This window comes from Prunus dulcis, unplaced genomic scaffold (assembly GCF_902201215.1).
Source record: "Prunus dulcis unplaced genomic scaffold, ALMONDv2, whole genome shotgun sequence".
In the NCBI taxonomy this organism is placed as follows: domain Eukaryota; kingdom Viridiplantae; phylum Streptophyta; class Magnoliopsida; order Rosales; family Rosaceae; genus Prunus; species Prunus dulcis.
The window spans coordinates 44275-64330 of record NW_023010051.1 but is presented as its reverse complement, the minus strand read 5'-3'; the positions used below and the strand labels follow the sequence as shown (position 1 = coordinate 64330).

The following is a 20056-nucleotide window of genomic DNA, read 5'->3' as shown; positions in this document are numbered from 1 at the left end:
CCTGGGGGCGCAAAACATTCAAAAAAAATGTGAGTGGACAAAAATAAAGGTCTAGAAAATAGCATATGAACATACTAACCCCACTGTAAAAACAAATATGTAAAAACTGAATATTTAATCTTCATTTGAATCATACTAAAATCAATGCATTCACATATTTATATACGTATATGCCAATCATATTCAAGATCAATAAAACTCGCTTAAAAGCACTGTAATCAATTTAAAACTACCACCTAGGTGTACCCCTTTAATTCCGTTAATTCCCCTGGCAGGTCTCGGTGACACAAAGTCAACCCGAGCCGCAAACTGGCAGAATTCAGGGGACCGTAGTCAGCCTGATCCGCATTCTTGGCTCTCACGGTCCCGGCGTCCCCAAAACTCGTGAGGCAAATGTCAAGTGCACTGACAAAACTGAAAGCAAACTGGATGTCCGTGGACATCGTCATATCCGAAGGCAACATATATTGAAGGCAACCTGTTTCTGTAACTGGGTACCCAAGGTGGCTTAAGAAAATATAAGATTTCTGAAAGGTCTGATGAAAAACTAAATTTTTGATTAAATCTAAAACCCTGCTGCCATTTTATCTGATATAAATCTCAATCTCTACTTTCCATATCTTTTTAGCATTTTAACTAGGCAACATATAAATAAATAAAGATATTTAACTTCAACAATTCATGCTAGGAAAACCATAATCAATAAAACTTATTCAAGATCAAATAATGAAATTCATTTGCATAAAATCATTTATAAAAGAAAAGTCCACTCACTCCTGGTCCGAGCTAGCTAGACCTCCTGAAGGTCCCTCCTGCGGGTCTGCCTGGCCCCGGGTGATTACTCGACAAATTTGGAGAAGAATTGAAGGAGAACGAGCGGGTTGAAGTTTGTTGAAAAACTGTCAAAACAGCTTCATTTCGTGGCTGTTTCCGGCAATGGCAGCGGCGGATCGAGGTGGCGGTGGGTTGGAACAGAAAGAAGGAAGTGTGGTGGTTCCAATGGAACCAGTGCCGCTCAGTTTGGAGGTGTGTGGTGGCGATGGTGGAGGCGTGAAGGTGCTGTCGCGAGAGAAGAAAAAAAAATAAAAATGGGGGAGAGGGTTTGTTCGCAGGGGAGAGAGAGAGAGAGAGAGAGAGAGAGGAAATCTGATTTTTATAAAATCCCATTTTGAAATAATTACGATTGTGTCACTGAATTTCTTTTGATCATAACTCTCTCGTTACAACTCCGATTCGGGCCCACTACGTGTCTATGAACTCATTTCGTCGTGCTCTACGCAACGGTGTCTGTAGAATTGTCAAATTCCGTTCCGGTCAAAAAGTCAACTTTTCGTTAATAAATTATTCCAAGGGCAAAATTGTCTTTCCTCATAATAAATTACTAGCTAAATATGAATTTTGGGTTTGGGTCATTACATTAGGTCCCTTGTTCGAATTCTCTCTTCTTAAATATCGCTTGTTAAAAAAAAAAAAAAAATCAATTAGCATGTGCACGAGCAAGTGCCAAGAATTAGTAACAATAACTTATTTTCAACAAAATTGTATGTTAAGAAGCCAAATTTACCCTCACTTTACCTTATGCCACTCATGTGCTAATCTTGTTGAGAAAGTCAACAAAACTAAGCCCAATTGCAACATTAGTGAACAACTAGTCTAAAAACTCACGACAAATGAAACTAGAAATACTAAAGTGAAACTGCGCCTAAATTATAAAGACAAAATCATAATTTAGCAAACAAGAAAAAGAAAAAAGGTGAAATGTCCTTTTTATCTGTGTTATTTTATTCTAGCCGTGGAATTATAATCCGACGGTCTTGACTTGTCCTCTCTATTTGCATTAGTTTCACAGAGAGAAACTGAAGTGAGAGAGGGGAGGGGTTTACCCAAAACCCAAATAATTGGTATAAGAGCAAAGATGGGTTCTTGGGTTTGCTTACCCAGTGGTGTTGGTAGTGTCAGAGTCTCTGGTGCATTGCCAAGAAGGGCTCTTTCTGCTCTTCTACTACAAAATCCAATTTCACTCCTACCTTCTTATCAATTTCACCACAACAGAAGAAGAGCTTGTGCCTCTGCTTCTTCTGGTGCAAAGGAATTACAACAGCAACAGTATCTGAGGAGCCCAGACCTTGTGGCCTTGGAATATGCTGACCTTAATCTCACCCACAAAATTTCTGAGGTCTTTGATTTTGTTATTTCATCATCTTTTTCGTTTTGGGTAGAAAGAATTGTTATGTTGGTGTTCTGGGTTTTCATATTTATAAAAAAAATTAAAATTTTGTTCTGTAAGAAAAAGAAACTTGTTATATCTTTGATGTAAAGCTCATTTTGGGTTTGTATGTGCAATCTCAATTGCAGGAACTGGGTCATGTCAGAATCAGGCAACATGTCAACCCTCTAAGTTCCTCTCTCTCTGTATGTGACTTGAAGGGTGTTCTTTCTTTTTCTCTCTTACATAATACAAAATAATTTTTTGTTCTGGTGACCTTCTGATTCTTTGGTAATCTTTTTGTTAGGTGCCTGTGGAAGTACCTGATTGGAATCAAGTCTTCAGGGACCCAACATTGCCACTCATGGTGGATATTGGATGTGGTACCATTTTTTTTTCCTTTTCTTATGAACTCCCTCTTACATGCAATCTATTTTTGTAGTCCTAGTGCTTCATAATTTTAAGCAATTCAGCATTGCATATATGTCATGGTTGTTTAATACCATGACAAGGATGATATTTTTGCATATAGAATCAGCAATTACTTGCTAGCTTCCTTGGGACTTATCTAGTTCAGTCCTTTAGGACCCAGTAATTGCCTTCGTGTGCGGTCCCCTGGTCTCGTGCACTGAAACTTAGCAAAAATACTTGGCTGGTTTTGCATCTTTTGTGATATTTGTGTTAACCCTTGCTCATATTATAGGTATATACTTCCAAATTTTGCTTCAACAATTATAGGTATTTGATGTAATCGTCAATTATCATTTGTCAATCTAACTATGTAAACATTCTCAGGTAGTGGCAGATTTCTCATATGGCTTGCAAAAAGAAATTTAGTTATGAGAAATTATTTGGGACTGGAAATACGGAAGAAAGTATGGGACAACTCCTTGGGCTATTTTTGATACACTTGATAGTTCTTCTGATTGAGTCAGTGTATAATTACTTGGTACTCATTCCTTCTTGTTTCAAGAGAATAATATGGTTTTGTTTCTCATGTACTTATGTTTTGCCCCTGATGCAGCTGGTCAAGCGTGCTGAATTCTGGGTTAAGGACCTGTCTCTTAGTAATATGTAAGACCCTTAATCATTAGATGGTGAAACCTATTGTATATTATTGGCAAGCAAGTGATATATTATATTGAATTAAATGGCAGATATTTCATGTTTGCTAATGCCACAACTTCCTTTCAACAACTAGTGTCTACATACCCTGGACCATTGATGCTTGTTTCAATCCTGGTAAGTTAATCTCTCATGAAATTTTCAAGGACATATTCTCATTATGTTTCCGATCATAAGGCTGAAACACCTTTATCTAAGTGGATTCTTTGCTCATGTTCATGTGCAGTGCCCAGATCCTTATTTCAAGAAAAGGCATCATAAGAGACGGGTTGTACAGAAGCCTTTAGTAGATTCCATTGTGAGCAATTTAATGCCCAGCGGCCAGGTTTGTTTAAATAACTAAGTATAATTACTCATTACAAAATAATGAAGTGAAGATGACCTCCTTTTTTTGGATTGAAAGCGATTATGATTGATTATTAAAAGGTTCTCATTTTTGTTTGGCTTTGGTCACAAATATGAGTCTCACTAGACATGTTGTAGATTTAATAGTATCAAGAGCTTGAAGCCTATTCTTTCAATTGCAGAAAATGGCCTTACTAGTATCAAACCCTGATGCAGCTGGTCAAGTAGATGAGCAGCTTTTGCACTTTTCTTTAGTGAAAATATGTGTCCTTTCATTATGTTTGTTACACATGAAGTCTAACCCATCAGTTTCTTGCTACACGACATATACCTTAGGTGGGGTTTATTTTTCATGCAAGGATCAATCACGACGAAAAGGATGAACCTTTTCTTCCTATTGACTGTTGCCTATTCTTAAAATAGATCTGTCTGGATACGAAGATATGGCTCTGGTTGCAAGGGTTAGGCTTGGGTTGGGGTGGATCTTTAGGATGAAGTCTTGCCAACCCACATGAATGGGAAATAAAAAGAAAGACCACACAGTTTAGAAAGACACAGTGGAGCAAGATTATTGCTTTTATCAAAAACAGGAATTCAAACCAAATTTGTTTGTGTGTTGGGTCTCACAGTGGTTATGTGCTGTGTCGATTTAGGTTATATAATCGATTACAAGGAGCTCCATCAGTGATCTTCCCTTGTGGGTATTGTGTGATGTTTTGATCATGATAAATGATATCAGAGTCAATTCAATACTGCCATGTAGGTTTGGGAGTAATTCAGTATGATAAGTGTAGGCCCTAACAAAGAAGTCAGGAATTTCATCTTGCCTCATTAGAGATTTCGGTGGGAGATTGTGGTGTTAAATTCATCTTAAAAATTGAGTGCGTGCCTTCTATATGAATTCTTTCATTGATTTGGCCCCTGTTGAAATAATGGCTTGGTTTTGGATGAACAAATATGACTGTTGCATGAGTAATTGACCTGCAGGCTTGATCCAATTATCTATTGTTATGTTTATGAGCAGGTGTTTATGCAGTCAGATGTACTTGAAGTGGCACTTGACATGAGAAATCAATTTGATTCTCAACCCCAGGTTCTGAAACACATCCATGAAATTGACTCGAGTGTGCTGTGTGACAGTGAGGGATGGATGTTAAGCAATCCAATGGGGATAAGGACAGAGAGAGAAATTCATGCAGAACTTGAAGGTGCAAAAATTTACAGAAGGATCTACCAGAAGCAAATGTAATTAACTAGAAGTAGAAGGTTCATGGATGAAGCAAATGAAGAATCAAGTGAGAGCTTTGATTGCGTCCATGTATCCTGTAGAAAGTAGGGTTTCTTACCCGTTGATGGGTAACGTCGGCAACATCGTGTGAAGGATGTTCATGCTTCAAATTTGAGCATGGAAAACCAAAATTTTGTAATGTGACCCTTTTCATTAAAATGTAGCTTTTAGGTGAAACACAATGCATCTCAATATTTTATTAGCGTAATTGTTATATATCTCTTAAAACAATACCTTTTCTAGGGTGCTGATTTTCCCAATCACTTTTTGTGCATTTATATTTCCTTTTGTTTTTTTAATACTTTTTATTATAACAACAAAGAGAGTGTAAGTAGACAAAAGAGAAGCGGGAAAATCAGCTTCTATTTTCTAGTATTAAAATCAATAATCAATAGCGTGCACAGGTCCTAATCAAGGTAGTGTGTTTATTATCTTGATAACGAGGTTAAATGCATTTGAGTTTAACGTCCGACGTGTCAAATTGTTTGCTACGTGTCAGAAAACTACTAGGCCGTAACTCCACATCAGCTGTACAACAGTTACAGTAGTACTGAATGATTTCTCCGCTCCACAGGGGACTCGGAGACCATCTGCCAATGCCACTGTCTTCAACTCTTCAACCATGCTCATGCTGCGTCTGAAGATCTCAGCTAAAGTCTGCCCTCTCCGGCACCCAATCACCACCGTCTCCTTCTCCACTTCCGCCTCCGCCTCCCCTTCCATCTCCACCGTCGATCTCCTCGACTCCTACACCGTGACCCCACCAATCCAACCCTGGCCCAGACGCCTCCACCCAAAGCGCCTCATCTCCCTCATCACTCGCGAACCCAACCTCGACCTCGCCCTCCAAATCTTCCACCACGCCTCTAAATTCCACCCTGGCTTTTCCCATAACTACCACACCTACCACGCCATCCTCAACCGCCTCTCTCGTTCCCGCGCTTTTCACCTCAAAATCGACCCGCTCCTCTCAGACCTCAGCAACTCCGGCATCAAATGCTCTGACGACCTCTTCATCACCCTCATTCGCAATTTTGGCGTCTTGGGTCGTCCCAACCGCTCCTTCAAGACCTTCCTCGACATTCCAAAGTTTGGAGCTCAACGCTCTGCCAAGTCCCTGAACGCCTTGTTGAACGCTTTGGTTCAGAACCATGAGTATGGTTTGGTCCACTCCGTGTTTAAAAATTGTGGGCAGAGGTTTGGGGTTAGGCCCAACGTGTTCACTTGTAATATACTGATCAAAGCGCTTTGCCAAAAGGATGATGTTGAGACTGCACTCAAGGTGCTCGACGAAATGCCTGCAATGGGGTTTGTCCCGGATGTGGTGACTTATACCACAGTTTTAGGAGGGTATGTTTCGCGAGGTGATATGGTTGGCGCCAAGAGGGTTTTCGGGGAGGTTTTGGATAGAGGGTGGCATCCGGATGCGACTACTTACACCATTTTGATGGATGGATTTGTTAAGCAAGGGAAGTTGGTTGATGCTGTGAAGGTCATGGATGAGATGGAGGAAAATAAGGTTGGCCCAAATGAGGTGACTTATGGGGTTATGATTGAAGCTTATTGTAAGGCAAAGAAGTCAGGTGAAGCGGTTAATTTGCTTAATGATATGATTGAGAAGAGGTATATACCAAGTTCGGCTCTTTGCTGTAAGGTGATTGATGTTTTGTGTCATGAAGGGAAGGCAGAGGACGGTTGTGAATTGTGGAAGAGGCTTTTGAAGAACAATTGCACACCCGATAATGCAATCTCGAGCACGCTCATATACTGGCTTTGTAAGGAGGGGAAAGTATGGGAAGCCAAGAAATTGTTTGATCAGTTGAAGATGGATTTGATTCCCGGTGTCATGACGTACAACATGCTTATTGCAGGACTGTGTGAAGTGGGGGAGCTGTGCGAGGCAGGGAGGTTGTGGGATGACATGGTGGAGAAAGGATGTGCTCCGAATGCTTTTACATATAATATGTTGATCAAAGGATTTTGTAAAATTGGAAAAGCAGAGGAGGGGATTAGGATGTTAGAGGAGATGCTGGATAAAGGTTGTTTACCCAACAAGTCTACTTATGGCATGTTGATTGAGGGGCTCTGTGACTTGAGGAAGGAAGCTGAAGTCACAAAAGTGATTTCATTGGCAATGTCAAATGGAGACATTGAGAGTGCTTCGTGGGATATTTTGCTTACTAAGTTTGTTGGTGATTTGGATAATGGGGGAGCTGTTATGGACAAAATACTTGTGGAGAATGTTAATTAGAGGCTTTTTCAACATATAATCTCATCTGAGGAGCCCAGACCTCGTGAGAGTGGAATGCATTTATATACACAAGGTTTCTGAGGTAAACAATATTCATGTTGTTAATTTGTCTATGTATTTAGTTTTCCTTGTGGAAAGAAAGAACATTCACCCTTTTTCTTTATGAATGATGTAGAGTTTGATTTTTAAACTAAGTTAGAAAGGATTGCTATTATCTTTGTATAAAGCTTGTTCTGATTTATGGGTGCAATTTGATTAGGTTTCTGTGAGCAGGCACCTTTTGTGATTTGGGTGCACGAAGGTTCTTGTGCAATTCGACGAAATATGCATTGAATGCCGCCTGCAAATTTGTACATGCAAATAGTTCCTTGCAGGTGTTTACAGGTGAAAGTTGAAGTAGCTGAAATCTGATGATGGTAACAGAGTTGTCAAAAGCAAAGTTGAGGTGAGTAATAGGTTCTTCAACCTCAATACTGCACACTTTGGCTGTTTGATCTTGCTTGTTTCACCTCAGTTTGATTAGGCCAAGCTTGTTCAATCTTGATTATGTCTTGTGTTGTGAGTTCGAGCTTCATATTCCTTAGTTTGTAATTCATGTTGACAACCAGTTGTATGGTAAAGAAGAAAGGGAGCGTTTAAATTTGTGCTGGAATCATTGCATGGACTACCAAGCCTATCCAAAATTCTGGCTTCTAATTTTTTTAGCCTTGCACCAATGCTACATTGTGATGAGCCAACTTATTGGGGATCAAAAGGAACTGGGATTGTTGGTGTTTGCTGTCAAAAGTGTGCTATAAAACACACTTTTGCTTATATAATAGCTACTATATTCTCATGTTACTTGTCAATAATTGGCTATTAAAATTTGAAATACTGCTAGACGAATAAATAGTTGAAAAAAGTTTAGTTCGTGTAGTATTATAGTAAGTATAATATTCACCTTTGGATATTTTAATATTTAGAATAAAAGAAGAAATCCACAAGCATATAATATCACTTTTATAGATGAGACATTGTTTTCAACCCCCCAAAAAAAAGTCTCAAAATGAAAGATGACTTACTTTCAAAAAGTTGTTCCAACCTATGGTAATTATTTGCCTGATATGAGGTCTCCAATTCAAATATCTTTCCTACAAATGTTTCAACCTATGGATGAGTAATTATTCTTTCCGTCATTCTGAAAAAGTAAAGGCGGTATACTTTTAAATATGGGAGATTCTCTCATGTTTTTGGTGCAAAGGAGGTTAAAAAGAAGGGAAAAGAAAATGATATATTCTCTCATCCTGTGTTTGAGAGATTATGCATTTTGCCATGAAAGCTCCAAGTACTCAAAAATTAGTGGACCTTTTCTAGAGCATCACATTCAGAAATTCAGAGATAAATTCTCACTGTCTGGACGGCATATAATGAAGCACACGCGTTGAGTGCATCGACTTTATGCGTTCTATTTGTCTCTGGGATCAAATGACGAGAATCTTTACTTCTTTTCTTCATCCATATATATACAGTTCATTTCTTTCAAGTTTCACACACACATTTGTTTGTGTGTTTAAGCCCAAAGCCTTAACAGATAAACAAAAAGACTTCCAAATTAAGATAGTCATCACACCACAAACTACCATCTCATCTGACTGTAAAATCATTTTGGTGAGCCATCTCTATCTTTTTCTTTGTAGTCATTATATTCTGTTTCTCTGTTAATAATGCTGTTATTTGATCTAGAATGGTAATATTTCATTGTTGTGATAATTTTCTTTTGCCTATTCTAATTAAAAAAAATGTAAACCAAAGGCCCCTCAGGTCGCCATTTGTTTTTTTGTTGTTGAATGGAGGAATTGCTTCTCAACTGTTTTTCTTTTCATTTTTTCCCTGAACTATGTTTTATATAAAAAGGTTACTTATTTGAATCTTGAAGGTCAGTTGGTCATGTTAAACTTGTAGATGCAAACAAATCTTTGTACTTGGTTCCAAGGTGATCTCTTTTCATTTGATGTTTAACATCACAATTGTTGCTATTATCTATACTTGTTACGCACAACAAAATTCTCTTGCTTACTAGTTTGACATATTAATATCATGTTGCCTTTTTCATACTGAATTATGATCATTGATTAGCTAAAATCATGTATAGATGTGTGGTTGACATTCATAGTCTCTCAAGTACAAAACCTTCCAAATATCTGATAATGACAAAACATTACTGGGGAGGTAGAAATTATTATATTTTTATCTGGTTTACTTCAATTTTTATTTCCTCAGTGTTTTTCTGAATAATAACTTTGTGCAGCTAGGCATCAATTTGACGTACTTGAACTTGAAGTAACTAAGATGGGAGGTGGAAAGGACAAACAACATGAGTCTACTGACAAAGGGTTATTTTCATTTGATGGTGGATTTGGTGCTGGACACTATCCTGGATCATACCCTCCGCAAGGATATGGATATCCCCCACAAGCACATCATGGATATCCTTCCTCCGGTGGGTATCCTCCACCTGGATATCCTTCCAATGGGGGATATCCACCAGCCGCCTATCCAAGTGGATATCCCCCAGCCGGTTATCCAGGTCACCCAGGTCCATATCATTCAGGTAATCGAACCACATCGTCTGTAATGTTTCAGTTTTTCAAATATAAACAAAAAGTTGTTTTCTCCTTTGTCATTTACATTTATCACCAATATATTCTCACTTTGCTCTCACTTTTCCTTCTTTGGCTCAACGAGCTCTTGTTCAAGTGGTACTTCTCTTACTAACTTTTGAAGAGATCTGTTCGAATCCCAAATGTCCCGTTGATCACAAAATGGCCATTTGGTAGAGTAAATATATATATTTTTTGACAAGTAGCTGAGTAATATATCCTACGTACTGCAGGATATGGATCTAGCATGGGACTGGGAGGGATGTTAGCTGGGGGTGTTGCTGCATACGGGGCCAACCATCTTGCGCATGGGCGCCATAACCCTGGATATGGTTACGGGGGTTACCAGGGCTATGGGGGTTCTCATGGGAAGTTCAAACATGGCAAATTTAAGGGAAAGGGGTATGGCAAGCCCTTTGGGGGCAAGTTCAAGAAATGGAAGTGATCATGGAGTGGATCCAGGCAACATATCATGGTCGGTTCAAGATCTGAGTCTATAAATAATCTTATACTTTAAATGGCTTTCTAATAATTACGACAGCCATGCTGTTTCGGGTTGTCTTCTTGTTTCTTTAAATAATGCTATATACTGTATATGTCGTGTAATTTAGTTGTTTTTGTTCCTTTGAGAAGGCTAGTGGAATGCTTCTTTAGGCAATTGTTTTGGCAGCTACTTATATGATGAATGCCTCAAAGGCCCGAATGCATTGGCCTAAATTGATAAATTAAATAGGGTGCACAGCCCTGTATTTATTAAAGACGTATTTTGTGTTCGGGCGGGTAAATCAAATTTGAGATTTCTTTCAATATTTTGGGAAGATGAATATTACTAGACCAAGAATTAGGTAATAAAGACGTTCAAGTCTTTTCTGGTCTGAAGACGTCGAGGCATGCGTAAAGTATGTATGTAGATCAAGATATGTTCCTTTTGTTTTTATGAAAATCAAGATAGAAAATCATGAGAGAATCAGAGGAGGAGATGTAGCTATCATGTGATGCATTATTGTAATTTGTAGGTAGATGGTGTTGATTCAAGCAAAATCGGAAGTGTCATAAACACGCACATTAAAACTTTTTGCCTGCAGCTAAAGTTGTGTTTTTATCACATAACGGTAGTTAGTGGCGGAGTCAGGAATCTTATCACAAGGGTCCCTAGTGTAAAAGTCCCAGCACAATAGTTATTCAACTCTGTACACACTAATGTACCAGCAACTAAGATATTTATACACTAGAATCTAGTCTCATACGTACACACAGAACATGCATAAATACACACTACTGTATGAGATAGACCTTACTTGACTTTTATTATTCTTTAAGGACAAATTAGGCGTTTTGTACATTATGAAAGATTGGCGGTTTATATTATATTCATTCAACAAGACTACTTAGGGTTGGACGAGAAAATAAAAAAATTTGGGGGTTTTAGAATGAAGGTATCAGTGCTGGAGAGGAAGAATACGATGGGCATTTTCATAAATTTTTTTAATTTCAGACCTAGCCCAAAACAACGTCGTTTTGCCCAGGTTGTTTATAATATTTTTTTTTAATATAAAAAAAGGACCCACGTGCACAACCTTCTTCTTCAGGTCACACAACCTTCTTCTTCAGGTCACACAACCTTTTTTCTTCTTCAGTCATTTAGTTGAGCACTTGGTGTGCAGCTCCAAAGGGACCTCTAAGCTTATTTTCATGGCTTCCAAGAGGTTGTGCGGTCCACTGACTGTAGTACGATCACAAACAAAAATTTCTTGCAACTACAGCTGTCTCATGGCTATAATGACCACCACTATAAACCGCCAATCTTCCATAATGTACAAAACGCCTAATTTGTCCTTAAAGAATAATAAAAGTCAGGTAAGGTCTGTCTCATACAGTAGTGTGTATTTATGCATATTTTGTGTGTATGTATGAGACTAGATTCTAGTGTATGAAGATCTCAGTTGCTGGTACATTAGTGTGTAAAGAGTTGAATAACTGTTGTCTTCTTTGCAAAATTTTTATTAAGACTTTTACATTAAAGACCCTTGTGATAAGATTTCTGGCTCTGCCACTGACTACCGTTATGTGATAAAAAAAACACAACTTTAGCTGCAAGCAAAAAAATTTAATGTGCGTGTTTGATATGTAAATACCATCTTGCAATCTCTAATTTCTGAATTCGTTATTTCCTCTCCTTTTCTAATTTTTTTTATATTTAAATTCGCCTATCTTGACCATAATCGGATTAAGACTGGGTAGTTCAGAAGATTGAACACGGAAACAAACCATATTAGAAGTTTCTTTTTGGGCCAACCATAAAAGTTATAGAGTTGGTGGGCCTTTTTCTAAATAAAATTCTTATCGTATGGATGACATATAATAAAGCAAAAGCACACGCTTTGATGTCACGCGCTCAATATTATTAATATGAATATAAAAATAATAATTATTTTTTGTGGTCTTTCTGTTGGAAGAATTCTTTACCTCGTTGGTCAATCAAAATATTGTTAAATATGATATCAAATTTTTTATTTTAAATAATTGCGGTAATAGGATATTAAGAAAACCAATAAGCTAATTGTACACAATCACACTTTCAATTGGTTCCTTATCTACACCAAAATATTCTGTTGTTTTAATGTAACGATGTAGTATGTGTATCAAGTTTGAGGAAACAAACACTTAAGAGAAAAATTGGGCCTTTAAACATCTTTCATTGTTTATATATATATATATATATATATTTTCCAATATTTGAAGAGATCATAACATGTTTAAAAAAAAAAAAAAAAAACTTAAAATTAAATTTCTTATGTATAAAATTTTATATTCGCTCAGACATCTGATTCTTGTTATATCAAACACCAGCTCGATGTTGACGAAATTATCGATGCTCTCCTTCACACTGCTCGTCACTAGAGAATTGGTGGCGAGGAACATGGTGGTGGCCGTTTAGTCTTTTAGGTGGACTTTTTTTAGAAAAGAAAAAGATTTTTAAATAATAAAAGTTCAAACTATAAATAAGAGTAAAATAGTCTTTATGGTAAGATTTTTTTTTTAAAGAGTAGAAAGAGCAATTAAATTGGTTCAAATTGCCTCACAAAGAGAGAAGGCGTGCAAAACGTGTGTAGCCTCCTCTACTCATTTACATACAAATCAACCTGGTCTTTTCCTTTTCCTTCCCATTATCATCAACTCCCCTCCTCCCTTCGTATTTTCCTAGAAGTACTTCAAGGCTTCTTCTTTAAGCTCCCTTTACGCGTTTGACAAAAAGAGAGAAATTTTTTTTTTTTCCACACGCTTTTGTTTGTGTGTTTAAGGCCGAAGCCGCATGCAATCTTGAAACAAAAATTGTGGCACCACAAACTACCAATTTGGTGAATTACACAGAAAACAAAAAAATAGCATCAAGTTGGTGAGCAATACCCATCTTTCTCCATTTCTTTTGGCTTCTTTTTCTATAGTAATAATTCTAGTCTATGCTTTTGAAATCGTGGTAATCTTTAATTGCTCCAAGAATTTTCTTCTGGGTTTGTGGATCTGTGAATTTGGGTTACTTATTTTTTGCTTTCTTTGTTGTTGAATGAAGTGGGTGGGGAGTTGCAGCTTCCTAACCCCTTTTCTTTTGGGTTTTCTCAAAACTATTCTGTTGATGAAGATGGGTTTCTTTTTTTAATGTTAACGATCGGTTGGGCATGTAATATGTGAGAAATAAACTTGTCTGTGTGTAAAAACTGCCTCTTGATAATTTTACTCTATTTGGGTATCTGTAGCTTTTTGCCAAGATGATGATGATCTCTTTGGATTTGAAGTTTTGCCAAACAGTTCATGCTATTAACTATATAATATGCGAAGTAGAAACCATTATGATAACAGGATTTCTGTTTAAAAAGTTAAAGATCATGGTTGCCCAAATTTAAGAATCTTTAGGTCATATCTTGGGCTAATTTTGTGAATCTTCTCTGCAACATAGTCTCTGCGTTTTTCTCGGTTGGACTCTGTTAAAGTAGTGAACTTTGCATATATTGGGCACCATTCAGACTATGATATGATGTGGGGTTGCTTAGTGGCTGTTAGTGTGCTTGTTTCTATTTGATTACTTTTGGTTCTTGGTTTCCCAACTGATTTTTTGAATTATGATTTTTATGTGTGCATTAGTTACAAGTTGAAGTAAGATGGACGGTGGAAGAGACAACAAAGATGAGTCTAATGACAAAGGGCTATTTTCACAACTTGCTGGATATGCTGCTGGACACTACCCACAGCATGGATCATACCCTTCACAAGGATATGGATATCCTCCACAAGCACATGGACCACCTGGATATGGATATCCTCCACAAGCACATGGACCACCTGGGTACCCTCTCCCTGGTGGGTATCCTCCTCCAGGTGGGTACCCTCCTGCAGGCGGGTATCCTCCATCTGGATATCCTCCCCCTGGGGGATATCCACCATCTGCCTATCCTGCCCCAGGTGGATATCCACCAGCCGGATATCCAGGTTCATCATCTCACCATTCAGGTAACCAAATCACCATTATTTGTTTACTTATATTATATGACATGAGACTGTGTGTAGAGTTTAGTTTCAATAGTGACTTCGTAAGGTTATACTTATACCTGACCGGTCCCTCCGTGGATTCAGTTGTGACAGATAGCTTAAAAGGGCCAGAGTGTGATGTATTATCCTATCCTTTGTTTTGTTTTTCCTCTCATAACAAATGGCTGTAAGAACCTAGGCTACCTAGGGCTGTTGCAGATGACCATTGGATATGTGAATAGCTAAACCTATGCTGACGCCATTGATTATTGGAATAGCTAGAAAGCTGTTGGTAATTGCATAGACCATTGCACTTTTTTCTGTGGTGGATCATGAGCATCAAAGTTCTAATAGAGTTCCAATTTTTGCTAACAAAGGTTGTATAGTAATATATGCTATGCCACTATGTTTGTTTCATTTTTTCTAACTTAAAAAAAAACAAAAAATTGCAGGGCATGGACCTAATATGGGAGGGATGCTAGCTGGGGGTGCTGCAGCTGCAGCTGTCGCTTACGGGGCTCACCATCTTGTGCACGGGGGTCAGCACGGCTATGGTTATGGGGGTCACCACGGCTACGGTCATGGGAAGTTCAAACATGGTCATGGTCATGGGAAGTTCAAACATGGCAAATTCAAGCATGGGAAATTTGGCAAGCGCTTTGGCTTTGGGGGCAAGTTCAAGAAATGGAAGTGATATAATGGACCTTAGGCAAAATATAATGGCCGGTTGAAGATCTTAGTCTCTCTGTTGATAATGGTATTCTACATTTGGCTTTCTGAAAATCACCTCAGACAAGATTTTTTGGATTCTTTTTATTAAAAACTGCTATTATGTATATGTCATTCTAGTTATTTTCGTTCTTGTGATGTAAATGAAGTTTCTGTTCCAAAACGACTTCAAGAATTTTCTCTTTTCTTTTTATCCTTAACTAATTTTGAGTTCTGTTTTGGAAATGGTTTATTCTAATCCTAAGCCTCAAGTCTTTACCCTTACACCTAGGTTAGCCCCGAGGGTTTTTTCGCCTTACGTTTGATAATAATAATAATAATAATAAAAGTGATGCTAAACGAATCCTAAAATTAATTGAGTGCACCCTACTATAAAAGTATATATTTAATTATTGATTTACCCTAATATAAAATGACCAAAAAGAATATATGGAATTGTGAAACAAATATAATTTTAATAAGTACACCCTACTAACCATATTCAACTGTAATCAAGAGATTACTTGGTGCCCATTTTTGTGATCCGAGAGTCAGAATGGCTTGGAGTGGATGAAGCCTTCCTTCTTTCTTTTTCAGAATTATTTCTTGACAACTTGGATTAGACAACTTAAAAAGCAGCGACACATCTACTGGACAACTTTTAGAAGGGTGCTTTTGACTTGGCTGTTGCCAATGTTGACTAGTTTTGCATATTGATTGGAGAGCTTCTTGCTGTTTCTTGATGTGAGTAAATAACATCAAGGTTTCAATCTATTATGTACACTTTAGAATCCAATTAATCTATTTGAATTGTTTATTTATTTATGTATTTAGATGCCTATCCTAAGGAGTTTCAAAGCCTCTGCTGTACTTTTGAAATTATGCAGATTTGCAAATTGGGTTACTTTTGAAGAGAGAAGAATAGAGGCATTACAATAAATTATGTTCTTATAAGTGAAAAACAGGAAACTTGATCAATTTTAGTGAACCAAAAGTACACCTAAGAGCACTAGCTTTTGGGGAAAAAGTCTTGTTATTCGTGCACGTCCACCTCAATGTGGGGCTTAGAACAGGCCAATAGAAAACAGTTTTGGAAGGACACAAATGAATTGGCCTCTTATTATTACATTGCAGAGACATTATTCCAGTTTTATGTAGCATATATCAAAATAAAAGCAACATCAATAGGATCATCAGCAAAGATAATACTAACATGAATCATCTTTGTGACTTCAGCAATATTTGTTTGTTACACCTTTTTAGCTTGGATTGGACTAGACAAAATTTTATCCCATGTTTGTTTTCACTTGGTTCTAATTTTAAGTGGGACTGTTAATACTGGGCCACCTAAAACACCTCCTTAGGTGTTCTTAATGAGACCCGCTTGGAAAAGGCGGACTAGACAGTCCCAAGACCCAAGCGCCTGCAACAACCAAAGCGCCTGCAACCACCCAAGCGCTAGCCACAACCTCCGACCACCCAAGCGACATCCGTAACCACCTGTCATCCCAGCGCCTACAACTGATCCAATCCCCGACCATCAAAGGCACACGCAGCCAATTCCAATTAGTTTCGACAAGCACCGATGAGAGACAATGACTACGCAGCTTGAACTATGGGTTGTGAACGATAGCGACTATGCAACGATGGCGACTGTGAGACGACGACGATAGCGCAAGCAAAGGGAGAAGTAGAAGACGAAGTAGATTGAGAAGAAGCAAAGAGAAAAAAATTCGGGAAAAAAAAAAAGCAAAGAGAAAAAATTTCAGAAAAAAGAAGAAGGAGAAAAATAGAAAGAAATTGGAGAGAGAGAATTAGGAAACTGAAGGGAGAGAATTGAAATATGAAAGTAGAGAAACTCATCTCATTACTGAAGGTTTTGTTATCTCTATATTACAATGAGGGATGTGTTCTATTTGTAGGCAAAGCCTTCCAACATGTGGGCTCCACCTTCTATAATTTACAACACTCCCCCTTGGAGACCACAAATGGTATAGAATATGTCTCGTTAAAAACCTTGCCAGTAAAAACCCAGTGGGATAAAAACTGGTCGAAGGGAAAAAGAGTACATAACCATGTGTAACATAAAATTCTGTGTATATTGACATGCGTGTAACACTGCCTCGTTAAAACCTTGCCAGGAAAAACCCAGTGGGATAAAAACCTGGACGAAGGAAAAAGAGTACAGTGTGTAAAGGTCTTTATTGATAGCACGCTCCCCTTGATGCTTGGCAAAATATCTTGAAGTCATACTGTTGATCATCTTTCTGAATATCATAGTTGACACTGCTTCTGTGAGTCAATCTTGAGCGACATTGCCTCGTTAAAACCTTATCAGGAAAAATTTAGTGGGATAAAAACCTGATGGAGGAAAAAGAGTACAGTGTATGAAAGTCTTTATGAATACCATGCTCCCCCTGATGAATATCTCCCCCTGAAAACTTCATGACTAGCTGTTTCCAGTAAACGACCATAGAGATTTTCAGAGTCCGCATATCTAATAACACTTGGGCTATTTATAATTTCACTCAAAAATATGCCCGTATATGGTGTTATGCTTAGATAGCATCAAATATGCCTCACATCATCCCAAAATGATGGTGATGGAGTTGAGCTCTATCTGGAAAATATGATGTCCGGTCCAATATACTTCCGAAAAATCCTTAAAGTGTCCAACGGATAATCCTCATAAAAATGCTTCAATACTTTCTTAGTATAAGCAATAATCTCGTTGGCATAATGCTCGATCTGTCAGTCGAGACAAATATTTCTGGAACTCTTGAGAAGCTTTAATGTGTTTGCAAACATATTAATAATCAATATACTCACTGAGGCAATTTATGTACATTAGTATTGAGTACAGATTTTGTGCTTCAGGCACATGTCCTTTAGGGACTTGCTTCATGCAATTTCAATCCTTTCAAGGATTTTGTTTAAAGGGATTAAACTTTATGACACATTATATAGCTTTTAACCCTGCTATTTATACATCTTTAGGGAATCGCTTCTGGCGATATGCTCCGTGCATTTAATAACCCTTAAAGATAACATGTTGGTCTCCGTAAATGTGCAATAAAGGGGCACAATTGAATCTATAAATATGGAGAAAACCCAACATTCCTTGTTTCTGCCAGAAACATTGTGTCATACAAAGTAGGTATATTCCCTTTTATTCCGAACACCCAAGTATAACTTTCAGTATTAACAAATTTTGGGGTTCGTACTGTGGGTTTGTTCTTTCACGTTCATTCTCATCTATAATGGAATTGCCTCATTCCATTTTGGCCAATGATATTGTCGACATTTAATAATTGAGCGTGGTTCCAATCAACACAGCCCATTGATGATTTGAGTAGCTACTCCAAAATCAAAATTTGTCATTCATCAATTCATGATCCCACCATTCTCATGTGCATGCGCATGCATCAATTATAAGCATTTCTTTGCTTTTGGGTACCCAAGCCACTGCAGGGGGCTTTTATTATGTGAGAATGTGGATTATAACCTCCAATGGAGCGTTATTTTATAGTAGGGCGTGGATAATCTCCATTTAGGGAGTTGGAACATTTAGAACCATATATCTGTCATGCTGCAGGCATGCCACAGATTAATACATACATGTCAATTAATTTCTGGGACCTTAACCCATATTATGGGACTTTAACCCATACAATTTGCTACGCATTAGGCGTGCACAATATCAATATTGACATGTTAAAGGATTGTCCTTTTGGGACTTCAATCCATATCATTTGCTACACAACAGACGTGCATCATATTGATCACTGCTATACCCATATTTTGTTCTTATGGGACTTTAATCTGTGCAGTGTATTATCAATGTATCCAACTTGCAATTTGTAAAATTTGCATTAATAATTCATGGATACATACAAGCCATTCTTTTGGAACAGACTTATCTCCCCATTTGGTTACCTTTCAAGATAAAATATCAAAAAAGTATATAAGCATAAAATAACACAAGTATTGCTTACATCCTTAGGTGGGAGAAACTTTTCTCAAGTATCATTCATGCTTGTATCGGCCCAGTAAATATAATGTAGCGCCTGATGATCTAGTTATATCTTGCAAGAGCAAAATCACAATTCTTTTCTCTGTCAAAAACAAATAACTCTCAGAGTTAGGATCACTTCATGGATTCTTTCTTCAGATGTTCATTCTAAAGAAATAAAATCTCTTATGAACAAAGAGCTGCAAAAGAGAAAAAATGCAAAAAAAAATTGTGATATTGATTGCAAGATAAGGTAAGCAATCAGGGAAGGAAGCTGGTGGGAGCAGACAAGCAGCTCATCAATCAAGGAAGGAAGCTGGTGGGAGCAGAAAACAAGCTCTCAATTCTCCTAGTCTAGAAGGACCTCAGGAGATTAGAGCATAAGGCCGCCTTCACAGTTCCCTGATCTTGCAGAAACATGATCAGGGATAGTCTTGCTTCTTGAATGGATGATCAGAGATAGTCTTGCTTCTCAGGCATATTAAGTGCTTAATGATAAGAAAAACAAGTAGATATAGCATCATTTGGTATGGGAAAACTGGATGTCTTCTGCAAAGAAAATTTCGTTAGTAACACATTTATACACAAATACAATGAATAGGTAGAACCGGTGAATTTCAAATTAACCATGGGAAAATTGCGAGATTCTCGGGATACTTTTGAAAAAGTAGCTCCGTGAAATTCGTAAAGCAAGATCGGCTTTGACGAAAATAACACTTGAAAGCGCCGAAAGTGCCGACAGGCATTATCAGAGGCCACGTGAAGTTTTGGACTCTTGCGAAAGAAAAAGATAATGTGGGGATTTGAGAAGATATTGGAATCCTGAAAAGTTGCCACATTTTCGTCTATAGATATTGCCTTTGCAAAACTTGATTGAGCAACTGCGTTTCAACTCAACTTTGTTTCAACTCAACTTCCTTCATTTTCTGAAACTTTAGTTTTTGTAAGACTTTCTTTG

At 37.7% G+C, this 20056-nt stretch overlaps 4 protein-coding genes across 8 annotated transcripts; all 4 read left to right on the top strand.

The window, feature by feature from the left end:
- Nucleotides 1–1856: 1856 nt before the first annotated feature.
- Nucleotides 1857–5180, top strand: LOC117612703 (tRNA (guanine-N(7)-)-methyltransferase-like). The gene is made up of 8 exons (XM_034341366.1): nucleotides 1857–2176; nucleotides 2356–2412; nucleotides 2514–2589; nucleotides 3002–3081; nucleotides 3231–3280; nucleotides 3364–3448; nucleotides 3558–3656; nucleotides 4701–5180. Exons 1-8 carry the CDS (start codon nucleotides 1916–1918, stop codon nucleotides 4923–4925), a joined length of 933 nt encoding a protein of 310 aa, XP_034197257.1. The 5' UTR covers nucleotides 1857–1915; the 3' UTR covers nucleotides 4926–5180.
- A 187-nt stretch (nucleotides 5181–5367) lies between these two features.
- LOC117612702 (pentatricopeptide repeat-containing protein At5g16420, mitochondrial-like) lies at nucleotides 5368–7590 on the top strand. Its single transcript, XM_034341365.1, has 2 exons — nucleotides 5368–7297; nucleotides 7475–7590. The coding sequence occupies exon 1, from the start codon at nucleotides 5587–5589 to the stop codon at nucleotides 7213–7215; it is 1629 nt and encodes a 542-aa protein (XP_034197256.1). The 5' UTR covers nucleotides 5368–5586; the 3' UTR covers nucleotides 7216–7297; nucleotides 7475–7590.
- On the top strand, nucleotides 7490–10634 carry LOC117612705 (glycine-rich protein A3-like). Of its 5 annotated transcripts, XM_034341371.1 has the most exons (4): nucleotides 8744–8862; nucleotides 9347–9418; nucleotides 9503–9805; nucleotides 10088–10634. In XM_034341371.1, the coding sequence occupies exons 3-4, from the start codon at nucleotides 9544–9546 to the stop codon at nucleotides 10297–10299; spliced, it is 474 nt and encodes a 157-aa protein (XP_034197262.1). In that variant the 5' UTR covers nucleotides 8744–8862; nucleotides 9347–9418; nucleotides 9503–9543; the 3' UTR covers nucleotides 10300–10634. The 5 variants fall into 5 exon arrangements, with proteins under 5 accessions (XP_034197259.1, XP_034197261.1, XP_034197260.1 ...); XM_034341368.1 differs by lacking the exons at nucleotides 8744–8862; nucleotides 9347–9418 and adding an exon at nucleotides 7490–7660 and having other exon boundaries at nucleotides 9507–9805; XM_034341370.1 differs by lacking the exons at nucleotides 8744–8862; nucleotides 9347–9418 and adding an exon at nucleotides 7496–7660.
- Nucleotides 10635–12933: 2299 nt separating this feature from the next.
- On the top strand, nucleotides 12934–15332 carry LOC117612704 (glycine-rich protein A3-like). Its single transcript, XM_034341367.1, has 3 exons — nucleotides 12934–13251; nucleotides 13995–14360; nucleotides 14831–15332. Exons 2-3 carry the CDS (start codon nucleotides 14012–14014, stop codon nucleotides 15070–15072), a joined length of 591 nt encoding a protein of 196 aa, XP_034197258.1. The 5' UTR covers nucleotides 12934–13251; nucleotides 13995–14011; the 3' UTR covers nucleotides 15073–15332.
- The last annotated feature ends 4724 nt before the right edge of the window (nucleotides 15333–20056 follow it).

Excerpts from the sequence above, each read along its gene's own strand:
- LOC117612703 (XM_034341366.1), top strand. The coding sequence starts at position 1,916 with ATGGGTTCTTGGGTTTGCTTACCCAGTGGTGTTGGTAGTGTCAGAGTC. Across the intron at positions 2,590-3,001 it reads CATGGTGGATATTGGATGTG|GTAGTGGCAGATTTCTCATA; the intron begins GTACCATTTTTT and ends AAACATTCTCAG. Across the intron at positions 3,449-3,557 it reads TGATGCTTGTTTCAATCCTG|TGCCCAGATCCTTATTTCAA; the intron begins GTAAGTTAATCT and ends GTTCATGTGCAG.
- LOC117612702 (XM_034341365.1), top strand. The coding sequence starts at position 5,587 with ATGCTCATGCTGCGTCTGAAGATCTCAGCTAAAGTCTGCCCTCTCCGG.
- LOC117612705 (XM_034341368.1), top strand. The coding sequence starts at position 7,626 with ATGATGGTAACAGAGTTGTCAAAAGCAAAGTTGAG. Across the intron at positions 7,661-9,506 it reads TTGTCAAAAGCAAAGTTGAG|GCATCAATTTGACGTACTTG; the intron begins GTGAGTAATAGG and ends TTGTGCAGCTAG. Across the intron at positions 9,806-10,087 it reads CCCAGGTCCATATCATTCAG|GATATGGATCTAGCATGGGA; the intron begins GTAATCGAACCA and ends TACGTACTGCAG.
- LOC117612704 (XM_034341367.1), top strand. The coding sequence starts at position 14,012 with ATGGACGGTGGAAGAGACAACAAAGATGAGTCTAATGACAAAGGGCTA. Across the intron at positions 14,361-14,830 it reads TTCATCATCTCACCATTCAG|GGCATGGACCTAATATGGGA; the intron begins GTAACCAAATCA and ends AAAAAATTGCAG.